At 46.1% G+C, this 15,471-nt stretch overlaps 1 protein-coding gene across 1 annotated transcript; it reads left to right on the top strand.

Annotated features, from left to right (window-relative positions):
- Window positions 1–427: 427 nt before the first annotated feature.
- On the top strand, window positions 428–14,969 carry LOC127919569 (neuropilin-2-like). The gene is made up of 3 exons (XM_052503307.1): window positions 428–441; window positions 650–711; window positions 14,546–14,969. The coding sequence occupies exons 1-3, from the start codon at window positions 428–430 to the stop codon at window positions 14,848–14,850; spliced, it is 381 nt and encodes a 126-aa protein (XP_052359267.1). The 3' UTR covers window positions 14,851–14,969.
- Window positions 14,970–15,471: the final 502 nt, after the last annotated feature.

Here is a 15,471-nt window from a genome sequence, read left to right on the forward strand (position 1 = left end):
GTTGAATTATGCCCCTCCCATTGTGAATGAATAGTGTTGAATTATGCCCCTCCCATTGTGAATGAATAGTGTTGAATTATGCCCCTCCCATTGTGAATGAATAGTGTTGAATTATGCCCTCCCATTGTGAATGAATAGTGTTGAATTATGCCCCTCCCATTGTGAATGAATAGTGTTGAATTATGCCCCTCCCATTGTTAATGAATAGTGTTGAATTATGCCCCTCCCATTGTGAATGAATAGTGTTGAATTATGCCCCTCCCATTGTGAATGAATAGTGTTGAATGATGCCCCTCCCATTGTGAATGAATAGTGTTGAATTATGCCCCTCCCATTGTGAATGAATAGTGTTGAATTATGCCCCTCCCATTGTGAATGAATAGTGTTGAATGATGCCCCTCCCATTGTGAATGAATAGTGTTGAATTATGCCCCTCCCATTGTGAATGGTCACATTACCAACTTACGTGAGAAGCGTCTCTACAAGACGCTGTCATTTTCATCACGTCGTGTCCGTGCTGCTTCATCCATTTGTAGTCATATAACTATTGGTTAACTAACTAGTTAACTAACTAGTTAACTTAACTACCAGTAGAAAGTCTGGTCCCTTTTCTCACATCAACCTGTTTCAACCTGTTTCTTTCCTTCAGATTGAGACCTATCGACTTTGGAAATAAACCACTTTTCAACGGCAGGGAACGTGTGAACGGAGGTAAGACGTCGCTACGGCGATGCCGATCTGATCATGTGACGTAGCAGACAGTTTCTGCTGTGTTTAATTAGACTCATCCTGACGAGGTGCCAGTCATCCAAACTAACTAACATACTCTCTGTGTCCTAAATGGTACACTATTACATACACACTGCACTGACCAGGTAACAAAAAGTAGTGTGACGGAATAGGATGCTATTGGGATACACATGCTGTCCTCCACCCTGAGACATTTAACATCATTTAAGTCATTTAGCAGACGCTCTTATCCAGAGCGACTTACAAATTGATGCATTCACCTTATGACATCCGCGCTGTCCTCCACCCTGAGACGACGCGCTGTCCTCCACCCTGAGACAACACGCTGTCCTCCACCCTGAGACGACGCGCTGTCCTCCACCCTGAGACGACGCGCTGTCCTCCACCCTGAGACGACGCGCTGTCCTCCACCCTGAGACGACACAGTGTCCTCCACCCTGAGACGACGCGCTGTCCTCCACCCTGAGACGACGCGCTGTCGTCCACCCTGAGACGACGCGCTGTCCTCCACCCTGAGACAACACGCTGTCGTCCACCCTGAGACGACGCGCTGTCCTCCACCCTGAGATGACGCGCTGTCCTCCACCTTGAGACGACGCGCTGTTCTCCACCCTGAGTACGACGCGCTGTCCTCCACCCTGAGACGACGCGCTGTCCTCCACCCTGAGACGACGCGCTGTCCTCCATCCTGAGACGACGCGCTGTCCTCCACCCTGATACGACACGCTGTCCTCCACCCTGAGACGACGCGCTGTCGTCCACCCTGAGACGACGCGCTGTCCTCCACCCTGAGACGACGTGCTGTCGTCCACCCTCTGTCGACGCGCTGTCCTCCACCCTGAGACGACGCGCTGTCCTCCACCCTGAGACGACACGCTGTCGTCCACCCTGAGACGACGCGCTGTCCTCCACCCTGAGACGACGCGCTGTCCTCCACCCTGAGACGTCGCGCTGTCCTCCACCCTGAGACGACACGCTGTCCTCCACCCTGAGACGACACGCTGTCCTCCACCCTGAGACAACACGCTGTCCTCCACCCTGATACGACACGCTGTCCTCCACCCTGAGACAACACGCTGTCCTCCACCCTGATACGACACGCTGTCCTCCACCCTGAGACGACGCGCTGTCGTCCACCCTGAGACGACGCGCTGTCCTCCACCCTGAGACGACGTGCTGTCGTCCACCCTCTGTCGACGCGCTGTCCTCCACCCTGAGACGACGCGCTGTCCTCCACCCTGAGACGACACGCTGTCGTCCACCCTGAGACGACGCGCTGTCCTCCACCCTGAGACGACGCGCTGTCCTCCACCCTGAGACGTCGCGCTGTCCTCCACCCTGAGACGACACGCTGTCCTCCACCCTGAGACGACACGCTGTCCTCCACCCTGAGATGACACGCTGTCGTCAACTAGCCAGGATGACAATTATTTAAACGTCACTGTCGAAAATCATGTTTGTCATGAAATGTTGTGTTATTAGAAGGAAACCAGATCAAAGTATGAAAACTGACTGTTGTTTTTACATTGAGGAAGTTTGATCATAAAGTTACTGGTCCCCTCCCCCCGTGACATCACTCCAGCTTTAATACACCAATGGGAACATGTTATTCTCTTACCTAATTTAAATAAGTACCGCCTTGAAACCGACATCAGAGAAGGCGTGTTTGCAAAGGGGCGTGGTTTATGTAGCTATATACTGTTGCTACTCTATCAATCAAATTCAATCAATCAAAGCGATTTATGAAGCCTGTTTTACATAAGCAGATGTCACAAAGTGCTTATACAGAAACCCAGCCTAAAACCCCAAACAGCAAGAAATGCAGGTGTAGAAGCACGGTGGCTAGGAACAACTCCCTAGAAAGGCCAGAACCAAGGAAGAAACCGAGAGAGGAACCAGGCTATGAGGGAAAACTCCCTAGAAAGGCCAAAACCTAGGAAGAAACCTAGAGAGGAACCAGGCTATGAGGGAAAACTACCTAGAAAGGACCAAACCTAGGAAGAAACCGAGAGAGGAACCAGGCTATGAAGGGTGGCCAGTCCTCTTCTGGCTGTGCCGGGTGGAGATTATAACAGAACATGGCCAAGATGTTCAAATGTCGATGACCAGCAGGGTCAAATAATAATCACAGTGGTTGTAAAAGGGTGCAACAGGTCAGCACCTCAGGAGTAAATGTCAGTTGGCTTTTCATAGCCGATCATTCATAGGGAGAATTAACACCAGATATAACAGACTGACACTAGCACCCCGGTACCTAGACTATTGCAGCATAGATACTGGAGACTGAGACCGGGTGGGGGGTCAGGAGACACTGTGGTCGAGTCCGACGATACCCCCGGACAGGGCCAACCAGGCAGGATATAACCACCCTCACTTTGACAAAGCACAGCCCCCACACCAATAGAGGGATATCTTCAAACCACCGACTTACTACCCTGACACAAGGCCCACAAAGATCTCCCCCAACTCACAAGCCAAAGGAGGCGCAAAACCAGACAGAAAAATCACGTCAGAAAAAAGCCTGGCAAGATGTGATTGCACCCCTCCTAGGGACGGCATGGAAGAGCACTAGCAAGCCAGCCCCTGTAATAGGGTTAGAGGCATAGAATCCCAGTGGACAGAAGGGAACCGGACAGGCAGAGACAGCAAGGGCGGTTCGTTGCTCCAGAGCCTTTCCGTTCACCTTCCCACTCCTGCGCCAGACTACACTCAATCATATGACCCACTGAAGAGACGAGTCTTCAGTAAAGACTTAAAGGTTGAGACCGAGTCTGCGTCTCTGACATGGGTAGGCACCCCGTTCCATAAAAATGGAGCTCTATAGGAGAAATCCCTGCCTCCAGCTGTTTGCTTAGAAATTCTAGGGACAATATGGAGGCCTGCGTCTTGTGACCGTGGCGTACGTGTAGGTAGGACCAAATCGGAAAGATAGGTAGGAGTAATGCTTTGTATGTTAGCAGTAAAACATACTCTACGCTGGTGCAACATTTGACTGTACTGTAGAGTGTCCTTAAAAATATACTTAAATGTTGACCGTATTCATCTATCAGCTTGAGCTGATTGTACTGCAACTCTGCATTCAAGTTGCTTGACATAGTCGTTTCAAAGAGCTGTCAGTCAAGGCGATCTCATGAATATAAGCTCCCCGCCCACTCAGCCTGTATTTTCAAACTTCCTGGTAGTTAGCCATGAGAGAGGAAGCTCTTTTCAGGACATTTAACATGGCACTATTCTTGACAGAATTTAAGTGGGGTAGTAAGATTATGACAGCTAGTCTTTTCAAGTGACAATCTGTTCTTCATTGAATTATATAAATGTTAAATAAAACAATACAAGTAAAGTCATTATTTCCCTCTGTTTCCTGTACAGTAGACATGAACTGTCCCTCTGTTTCCTGTACAGTATACATGAACTGTCCTTGGGTTTCCTGTACAGTAGACATGAACTGTCCCTCTGTTTCCTGTACAGTAGACATGAACTGTCTCTCTGTTTCCTGTACAGTAGACATTAACTGTCCCTCTGTTTCCTGTACAGTAGACATGAACTGTCCCTCTGTTTCCTGTACAGTAGACATGAACTGTCCTTGGGTTTCCTGTACAGTAGACATGAACTGTCCCTCTGTTTCCTGTACAGTATACATGAACTGTCCCTCTGTTTCCTGTACAGTAGACATGAACTGTCCCTCTGTTTCCTGTACAGTAGACATGAACTGTCCCTCTGTTTCCTGTACAGTAGACATGAACTGTCCCTCTGTTTCCTGTACAGTAGACATGAACTGTCCTTGGGTTTCCTGTACAGTAGACATGAACTGTCCCTCTGTTTCCTGTACAGTAGACATGAACTGTCCCTCTGTTTCCTGTACAGTAGACATGAACTGTCCCTCTGTTTCCTGTACAGTAGACATGAACTGTCCCTCTGTTTCCTGTACAGTAGACATGAACTGTCCCTCTGTTTCCTGTACAGTAGACATGAACTGTCCCTCTGTTTCCTGTACAGTAGACATGAACTGTCCCTCTGTTTCCTGTACAGTAGACATGAACTGTCCCTCTGTTTCCTGTACAGTAGACATGAACTGTCCCTCTGTTTCCTGTACAGTAGACATGAACTGTCCCTCTGTTTCCTGTACAGTAGACATGAACTGTCCTTGGGTTTCCTGTACAGTAGACATGAACTGTCCCTCTGTTTCCTGTACAGTAGACATGAACTGTCCCTCTGTTTCCTGTACAGTAGACATGAACTGTCCCTCTGTTTCCTGTACAGTAGACATGAACTGTCCCTCTGTTTCCTGTACAGTAGACATGAACTGTCCCTCTGTTTCCTGTACAGTAGACATGAACTGTCCTTGGGTTTCCTGTACAGTAGACATGAACTGTCCTTGGGTTTCCTGTACAGTAGACATGAACTGTCCCTCTGTTTCCTGTACAGTAGACATGAACTGTCCTTGGGTTTCCTGTACAGTAGACATGAACTGTCCTTGGGTTTCCTGTACAGTAGACATGAACTGTCCCTCTGTTTCCTGTACAGTAGACATGAACTGTCCTTGGGTTTCCTGTACAGTATACATGAACTGTCTCTCTGTTTCCTGTACAGTAGACATGAACTGTCCCTCTGTTTCCTGTACAGTAGACATTAACTGTCCCTCTGTTTCCTGTACAGTAGACATGAACTGTCCCTCTGTTTCCTGTACAGTAGACATGAACTGTCCTTGGGTTTCCTGTACAGTAGACATGAACTGTCCCTCTGTTTCCTGTACAGTAGACATGAACTGTCCCTCTGTTTCCTGTACAGTAGACATGAACTGTCCCTCAGTTTCCTGTACAGTAGACATGAACTGTCCTTGGGTTTCCTGTACAGTAGACATGAACTGTCCCTCTGTTTCCTGTACAGTAGACATGAACTGTCCCTCTGTTTCCTGTACAGTAGACATGAACTGTCCTTGGGTTTCCTGTACAGTAGACATGAACTGTCCCTCTGTTTCCTGTACAGTAGACATGAACTGTCTCTCTGTTTCCTGTACAGTAGACATTAACTGTCCCTCTGTTTCCTGTACAGTAGACATGAACTGTCCCTCTGTTTCCTGTACAGTAGACATGAACTGTCCTTGGGTTTCCTGTACAGTAGACATGAACTGTCCCTCTGTTTCCTGTACAGTATACATGAACTGTCCCTCTGTTTCCTGTACAGTAGACATGAACTGTCCCTCTGTTTCCTGTACAGTAGACATGAACTGTCCCTCTGTTTCCTGTACAGTAGACATGAACTGTCCCTCTGTTTCCTGTACAGTAGACATGAACTGTCCCTCTGTTTCCTGTACAGTAGACATGAACTGTCCTTGGGTTTCCTGTACAGTAGACATGAACTGTCCCTCTGTTTCCTGTACAGTAGACATGAACTGTCCCTCTGTTTCCTGTACAGTAGACATGAACTGTCCTCTGTTTCCTGTACAGTAGACATGAACTGTCCCTCTGTTTCCTGTACAGTAGACATGAACTGTCCCTCTGTTTCCTGTACAGTAGACATGAACTGTCCCTCTGTTTCCTGTACAGTAGACATGAACTGTCCCTCTGTTTCCTGTACAGTAGACATGAACTGTCCCTCTGTTTCCTGTACAGTAGACATGAACTGTCCCTCTGTTTCCTGTACAGTAGACATGAACTGTCCCTCTGTTTCCTGTACAGTAGACATGAACTGTCCTTGGGTTTCCTGTACAGTAGACATGAACTGTCCCTCTGTTTCCTGTACAGTAGACATGAACTGTCCCTCTGTTTCCTGTACAGTAGACATGAACTGTCCCTCTGTTTCCTGTACAGTAGACATGAACTGTCCCTCTGTTTCCTGTACAGTAGACATGAACTGTCCTCTGTTTCCTGTACAGTAGACATGAACTGTCCTTGGGTTTCCTGTACAGTAGACATGAACTGTCCTTGGGTTTCCTGTACAGTAGACATGAACTGTCCCTCTGTTTCCTGTACAGTAGACATGAACTGTCCTTGGGTTTCCTGTACAGTAGACATGAACTGTCCTTGGGTTTCCTGTACAGTAGACATGAACTGTCCCTCTGTTTCCTGTACAGTAGACATGAACTGTCCTTGGGTTTCCTGTACAGTATACATGAACTGTCTCTCTGTTTCCTGTACAGTAGACATGAACTGTCCCTCTGTTTCCTGTACAGTAGACATTAACTGTCCCTCTGTTTCCTGTACAGTAGACATGAACTGTCCTCTGTTTCCTGTACAGTAGACATGAACTGTCCTTGGGTTTCCTGTACAGTAGACATGAACTGTCCCTCTGTTTCCTGTACAGTAGACATGAACTGTCCCTCTGTTTCCTGTACAGTAGACATGAACTGTCCCTCAGTTTCCTGTACAGTAGACATGAACTGTCCTTGGGTTTCCTGTACAGTAGACATGAACTGTCCCTCTGTTTCCTGTACAGTAGACATGAACTGTCCCTCTGTTTCCTGTACAGTAGACATGAACTGTCCTTGGGTTTCCTGTACAGTAGACATGAACTGTCCCTCTGTTTCCTGTACAGTAGACATGAACTGTCCCTCTGTTTCCTGTACAGTAGACATGAACTGTCCCTCTGTTTCCTGTACAGTAGACATGAACTGTCCTTGGGTTTCCTGTACAGTAGACATGAACTGTCCCTCTGTTTCCTGTACAGTAGACATTAACTGTCCCTCTGTTTCCTGTACAGTAGACATGAACTGTCCCTCTGTTTCCTGTACAGTAGACATGAACTGTCCCTCTGTTTCCTGTAAAGTAGACATGAACTGTCCCTCTGTTTCCTGTACAGTAGACAAGAACTGTCCTCTGTTTCCTGTACAGTAGACATGAACTGTCCTCTGTTTCCTGTACAGTAGACATGAACTGTCCCTCTGTTTCCTGTACAGTAGACATGAACTGTCCTCTGTTTCCTGTACAGTAGACATGAACTGTCTCTCTGTTTCCTGTACAGTAGACATGAACTGCCCTCTGTTTCCTGTACAGTAGACATGAACTGTCTTTGAGTTTCCTGTACAGTAGACATGAACTGTCCCTCTGTTTCCTGTACAGTAGACATGAACTGTCCCTCTGTTTCCTGTACAGTAGACATGAACTGTCCCTCTGTTTCCTGTACAGTAGACATGAACTGTCCTTGGGTTTCCTGTACAGTAGACCTGAACTGTCCTTGGGTTTCCTGTACAGTAGACATGAACTGTCCTTGGGTTTCCTGTACAGTAGACATGAACTGTCCCTCTGTTTCCTGTACAGTAGACATGAACTGTCCCTCTGTTTCCTGTACAGTAGACATGAACTGTCCTTGGGTTTCCTGTACAGTAGACATGAACTGTCTTTGAGTTTCCTGTACAGTAGACATGAACTGTCCCTCTGTTTCCTGTACAGTAGACATGAACTGTCCCTCTGTTTCCTGTACAGTAGACATGAACTGTCCCTCTGTTTCCTGTACAGTAGACATGAACTGTCCCTCTGTTTCCTGTACAGTAGACATGAACTGTCCCTCTGTTTCCTGTACAGTAGACATGAACTGTCCCTCTGTTTCCTGTACAGTAGACATGAACTGTCCTTGGGTTTCCTGTACAGTAGACATGAACTGTCCTTGGGTTTCCTGTACAGTAGACATTAACTGTCCCTCTGTTTCCTGTACAGTAGACATGAACTGTCCTTGGGTTTCCTGTACAGTAGACATGAACTGTCCTTGGGTTTCCTGTACAGTAGACATTAACTGTCCCTCTGTTTCCTGTACAGTAGACATGAACTGTCCTTGGGTTTCCTGTACAGTAGACATGAACTGTCCCTCTGTTTCCTGTACAGTAGACATGAACTGTCCTTGGGTTTCCTGTACAGTAGACATGAACTGTCCCTCTGTTTCCTGTACAGTAGACATGAACTGTCATTGGGTTTCCTGTACAGTAGACATGAACTGTCATTGGGTTTCCTGTACAGTAGACATGAACTGTCATTGGGTTTCCTGTACAGTAGACATGAACTGTCCCTCTGTTTCCTGTACAGTAGACATGAACTGTCCCTCTGTTTCCTGTACAGTAGACATGAACTGTCCTTGGGTTTCCTGTACAGTAGACATGAACTGTCCCTCTGTTTCCTGTACAGTAGACATGAACTGTCCCTCTGTTTCCTGTACAGTAGACATGAACTGTCCCTCTGTTTCCTGTACAGTAGACATGAACTGTCCCTCTGTTTCCTGTACAGTAGACATGAACTGTCCCTCTGTTTCCTGTACAGTAGACATGAACTGTCCCTCTGTTTCCTGTACAGTAGACATGAACTGTCCCTCTGTTTCCTGTACAGTAGACATGAACTGTCCTTCTGTTTCCTGTACAGTAGACATGAACTGTCCCTCTGTTTCCTGTACAGTAGACATTAACTGTCCTTGGGTTTCCTGTACAGTAGACATGAACTGTCCCTCTGTTTCCTGTACAGTAGACATGAACTGTCCTTGGGTTTCCTGTACAGTAGACATGAACTGTCCCTCTGTTTCCTGTACAGTAGACATTAACTGTCCCTCTGTTTCCTGTACAGTAGACATGAACTGTCCCTCTGTTTCCTGTACAGTAGACATGAACTGTCCCTCTGTTTCCTGTACAGTAGACATTAACTGTCCCTCTGTTTCCTGTACAGTAGACATGAACTGTCCCTCTGTTTCCTGTACAGTAGACATGAACTGTCCCTCTGTTTCCTGTACAGTAGACATGAACTGTCCTTGGGTTTCCTGTACAGTAGACATGAACTGTCCCTCTGTTTCCTGTACAGTAGACATTAACTGTCCCTCTGTTTCCTGTACAGTAGACATGAACTGTCCTTGGGTTTCCTGTACAGTAGACATGAACTGTCCCTCTGTTTCCTGTACAGTAGACATGAACTGTCCTTGGGCTTCCTGTACAGTAGACATGAACTGTCCCTCTGTTTCCTGTACAGTAGACATGAACTGTCCTTGGGTTTCCTGTACAGTAGACATGAACTGTCCTTGGGTTTCCTGTACAGTAGACATGAACTGTCCTTGGGCTTCCTGTACAGTAGACATGAACTGTCCCTCTGTTTCCTGTACAGTAGACATGAACTGTCCCTCTGTTTCCTGTACAGTAGACATGAACTGTCCTTGGGCTTCCTGTACAGTAGACATGAACTGTCCCTCTGTTTCCTGTACAGTAGACATGAACTGTCCTTGGGTTTCCTGTACAGTAGACATGAACTGTCCCTCTGTTTCCTGTACAGTAGACATGAACTGTCCTTGGGTTTCCTGTACAGTAGACATTAACTGTCCCTCTGTTTCCTGTACAGTAGACATGAACTGTCCCTCTGTTTCCTGTACAGTAGACATGAACTGTCCCTCTGTTTCCTGTACAGTAGACATGAACTGTCCCTCTGTTTCCTGTACAGTAGACATGAACTGTCCTCTGTTTCCTGTACAGTAGACATGAACTGTCCTTGGGTTTCCTGTACAGTAGACATGAACTGTCCCTCTGTTTCCTGTACAGTAGACATGAACTGTCCCTCTGTTTCCTGTACAGTAGACATGAACTGTCCTTGGGTTTCCTGTACAGTAGACATGAACTGTCCCTCTGTTTCCTGTACAGTAGACATGAACTGTCCTTGGGTTTCCTGTACAGTAGACATGAACTGTCCTTGGGTTTCCTGTACAGTAGACATGAACTGTCCCTCTGTTTCCTGTACAGTAGACATGAACTGTCCTTGGGTTTCCTGTACAGTAGACATGAACTGTCCCTCTGTTTCCTGTACAGTAGACATGAACTGTCCCTCTGTTTCCTGTACAGTAGACATGAACTGTCCTTGGGTTTCCTGTACAGTAGACATTAACTGTCATTGGGTTTCCTGTACAGTAGACATGAACTGTCCTTGGGTTTCCTGTACAGTAGACATGAACTGTCCTTGGGTTTCCTGTACAGTATACATGAACTGTCCCTCTGTTTCCTGTACAGTAGACATGAACTGTCCTTGGGTTTCCTGTACAGTAGACATGAACTGTCCCTCTGTTTCCTGTACAGTAGACATGAACTGTCCCTCTGTTTCCTGTACAGTAGACATGAACTGTCCCTCTGTTTCCTGTACAGTAGACATGAACTGTCCCTCTGTTTCCTGTACAGTAGACATGAACTGTCCTTGGGTTTCCTGTACAGTAGACATGAACTGTCCCTCTGTTTCCTGTACAGTAGACATGAACTGTCCCTCTGTTTCCTGTACAGTAGACATGAACTGTCCCTCTGTTTCCTGTACAGTAGACATGAACTGTCCCTCTGTTTCCTGTACAGTAGACATGAACTGTCCCTCTGTTTCCTGTACAGTAGACATGAACTGTCCCTCTGTTTCCTGTACAGTAGACATGAACTGTCCTTGGGTTTCCTGTACAGTAGACATGAACTGTCCCTCTGTTTCCTGTACAGTAGACATGAACTGTCCCTCTGTTTCCTGTACAGTAGACATGAACTGTCCCTCTGTTTCCTGTAAAGTAGACATGAACTGTCCTTGGGTTTCCTGTACAGTAGACATGAACTGTCCCTCTGTTTCCTGTACAGTAGACATGAACTGTCCTTGGGTTTCCTGTACAGTAGACATGAACTGTCCTTGGGTTTCCTGTACAGTAGACATGAACTGTCCCTCTGTTTCCTGTACAGTATACATGAACTGTCCTTGGGTTTCCTGTACAGTAGACATGAACTGTCCCTCTGTTTCCTGTACAGTAGACATGAACTGTCCCTCTGTTTCCTGTACAGTAGACATGAACTGTCCTTGGGTTTCCTGTACAGTAGACATGAACTGTCCCTCTGTTTCCTGTACAGTAGACATGAACTGTCCCTCTGTTTCCTGTACAGTAGACATGAACTGTCCCTCTGTTTCCTGTACAGTAGACATGAACTGTCCCTCTGTTTCCTGTACAGTAGACATGAACTGTCCTTGGGTTTCCTGTACAGTAGACATGAACTGTCCCTCTGTTTCCTGTACAGTAGACATGAACTGTCCCTCTGTTTCCTGTACAGTAGACATGAACTGTCCTTGGGTTTCCTGTACAGTAGACATGAACTGTCCTTGGGTTTCCTGTACAGTAGACATGAACTGTCCCTCTGTTTCCTGTACAGTAGACATGAACTGTCCCTCTGTTTCCTGTACAGTAGACATGAACTGTCCCTCTGTTTCCTGTACAGTAGACATGAACTGTCCCTCTGTTTCCTGTACAGTAGAGTACTTTTCATATTAACTCTCCTTTGGTTTCCTGTACAGTAGAGTACTTTTCAGTACAGGTGCATCAAAGCTGGGACCAAGAGACTGAAAAACAGCTTCTATCTCAAGATTCTCAGACTGTTAAACAGCCATCACTAACATTGAGAGGCTGCTATTGTGCATTACTCATCGCATATGTATATACTGTATTTTAAACCATCTATTGTATCTTGCCGCTCGGTCATCGCTCATCCATATATTTAAATGTACATATTCTCTTTCACTCCTTTGGATTTAGTATCTAATCTATTAGGTAGTTGTTGGGGAATTGTTAGATATTACTGCACTGTCAGAACTAGAAGCACAAGCATTTCGCTACACTCGCATTAACATCTGCTGACCATGTGACCATTAACATCTGCTAACCATGTGACCAATAACATCTGCTAACCATGTGACCAATAACATCTGCTAACCATGTGACCAATAACATCTGCTAACCATGGGACCAATAACATCTGCTAACCATGGGACCAATAACATCCGCTAACCATGTGACCAATAACATCTGCTAACCATGGGACCAATAACATCTGCTAACCATGTGACCAATAACATCCGCTAACCATGTGACCATTAACATCCGCTAACCATGTGACCAATAACATCTGCTAACCATGTGACCAATAACATCTGCTAACCATGTGACCAATAACATCCGCTAACCATGTGACCAATAACATCTGCTAACCATGTGACCATTAACATCTGCTAACCATGTGACCAATAACATCCGCTAACCATGTGACCAATAACATCTGCTAACCATGTGACCAATAACATCTGCTAACCATGTGACCAATAACATCTGCTAACCATGTGACCAATAACATCTGCTAACCATGTGACCAATAACATCCGCTAACCATGTGACCAATAACATCTGCTAACCATGTGACCAATAACATCTGCTAACTATGTGACCATTAACATCTGCTAACCATGTGACCAATAACATCTGCTAACCATGTGACCAATAACATCTGCTAACCATGTGACCAATAACATCCGCTAACCATGTGACCAATAACATCTGCTAACCATGTGACAAATAACATCTGCTAACCATGTGACCATTAACATCCGCTAACCATGTGACCAATAACATCTGCTAACCATGTGACCATTAACATCTGCTAACCATGTGACCAATAACATCTGCTAACCATGTGACCAATAACATCTGCTAACCATGTGACCAATAACATCTGCTAACCATGTGACCAATAACATCTGCTAACCATGTGACCAATAACATCTGCTAACCATGTGACCAAAAACATCTGCTAACCATGGGACCAATAACATCTGCTAACCATGTGACCATTAACATCTGCTAACCATGTGACCAATAACATCTGCTAACCATGGGACCAATAACATCTGCTAACCATGTGACCATTAACATCTGCTAACCATGGGACCAATAACATCTGCTAACCATGTGACCATTAACATCTGCTAACCATGTGACCAATAACATCTGCTAACCATGTGACCAATAACATCTGCTAACCATGTGACCAATAACATCTGCTAACCATGTGACCAATAACATCTGCTAACCATGTGACCAATAACATCTGCTAACCATGTGACCAAAAACATCTGCTAACCATGGGACCAATAACATCTGCTAACCATGTGACCATTAACATCTGCTAACCATGTGACCAATAACATCTGCTAACCATGGGACCAATAACATCTGCTAACCATGTGACCAATAACATCTGCTAACCATGGGACCAATAACATCTGCTAACCATGTGACCATTAACATCTGTTAACCATGTGACCATTAACATCTGCTAACCATGTGACCAATAACATCTGCTAACCATGTGACCATTAACATCTGCTAACCATGGGACCAATAACATCTGCTAACCATGTGACCATTAACATCTGTTAACCATGTGACCATTAACATCTGTTAACCATGTGACCAATAACATCTGCTAACCATGGGACCAATAACATCTGCTAACCATGGGACCAATAACATCTGCTAACCATGGGACCAATAACATCCGCTAACCATGGGACCAATAACATCTGCTAACCATGTGACCAATAACATCTGCTAACCATGTGACCAATAACATCTGCTAACCATGTGACCAATAACATCTGCTAACCATGTGACCAATAACATCTGCTAACCATGGGACCAATAACATCTGCTAACCATGTGACCAATAACATCTGCTAACCATGGGACCAATAACATCTGCTAACCATGTGACCAATAACATCTGCTAACCATGTGACCAATAACATCTGCTAACCATGGGACCAATAACATCTGCTAACCATGGGACCAATAACATCTGCTAACCATGTGACCAATAACATCTGCTAACCATGTGACCAATAACATCTGCTAACCATGTGACCAATAACATCTGCTAACCATGTGACCAATAACATCTGCTAACCATGTGACCAATAACATGTTATTTGATTTGTACAGTACTTTTCATATGAACTGCCTAGGTGTCAAAGGGTCTTCTGATGTTGTCTCCTATGTTCAGGTTTCCCGTTCCCAGAGTGGAGTACCCCCGGCCCGTCCATGGACCCCCCTGTGACACATGTCTCCGAGAAGGACAACTCGTGGCTGTACACCCTGGATCCTATCCTGGTCACCATCATCGTCATGTCTTCCCTGGGCGTACTGCTGGGGGCGGTGTGTGGCGGCCTGCTGCTCTACTGCACCTGCTACTACAGCGGCCTGTCGTCACGGAGCTCCACCACATTGGAGGACTACAACTTTGAGCTGTACGACGGGATCAAACACAAGGTGAAGATCAACCAGCAACGCTGCTGCTCCGAGGCCTAGGACGCTTTTTTCCTCCACCGGAAGGCCTAGTCCTTCAAACCCTTGGGCTGTTCCAACCCAAAGACATGCTTAATGCTTGATGACACCGACATACAGACAGATACACCCGCTAGACCCTACCCCCCCACCCTGGGGTCTCTTCTCTGCCTGCAGGAGAGGCCCTGATCAATCAAAACTTGGGAATGAACCACACTTACCTGCCATGATGCCACACGTACTGACCAGTGGACCACAGTGGTCTGGGCTTGGAACTGAACACTTTCTGTCAGTCCTGGCTTGGCCCTGAACTCCTACTGTCAGTCTGGGCTTGGACTCAAACTCCTACTGTCAGTCTGAGCTTGAACCTGAACTCCTACTGTCAGTCTGGGCTTGGACCTGATCTCCTACTGTCAGTCTGGGCTTGGAACTGAACACTTTCTGTCAGTCCTGGCTTGGCCCTGAACTCCTACTGTCAGTCTGGGCTTGGACTCAAACTCCTACTGTCAATCTGGACTTGAACCTGAACTCCTACTGTCAGTCTGGGCTTGGACTCAAACTCCTACTGTCAATCTGGACTTGAACCTGAACTCCTACTGTCAGTCTGGGCTTGGACTCAAACTCCTACTGCCAGTCTGGGCTTGG

This window comes from Oncorhynchus keta, unplaced genomic scaffold (genome assembly GCF_023373465.1).
Source record: "Oncorhynchus keta strain PuntledgeMale-10-30-2019 unplaced genomic scaffold, Oket_V2 Un_contig_17106_pilon_pilon, whole genome shotgun sequence".
Lineage (NCBI taxonomy): Eukaryota > Metazoa > Chordata > Actinopteri > Salmoniformes > Salmonidae > Oncorhynchus > Oncorhynchus keta.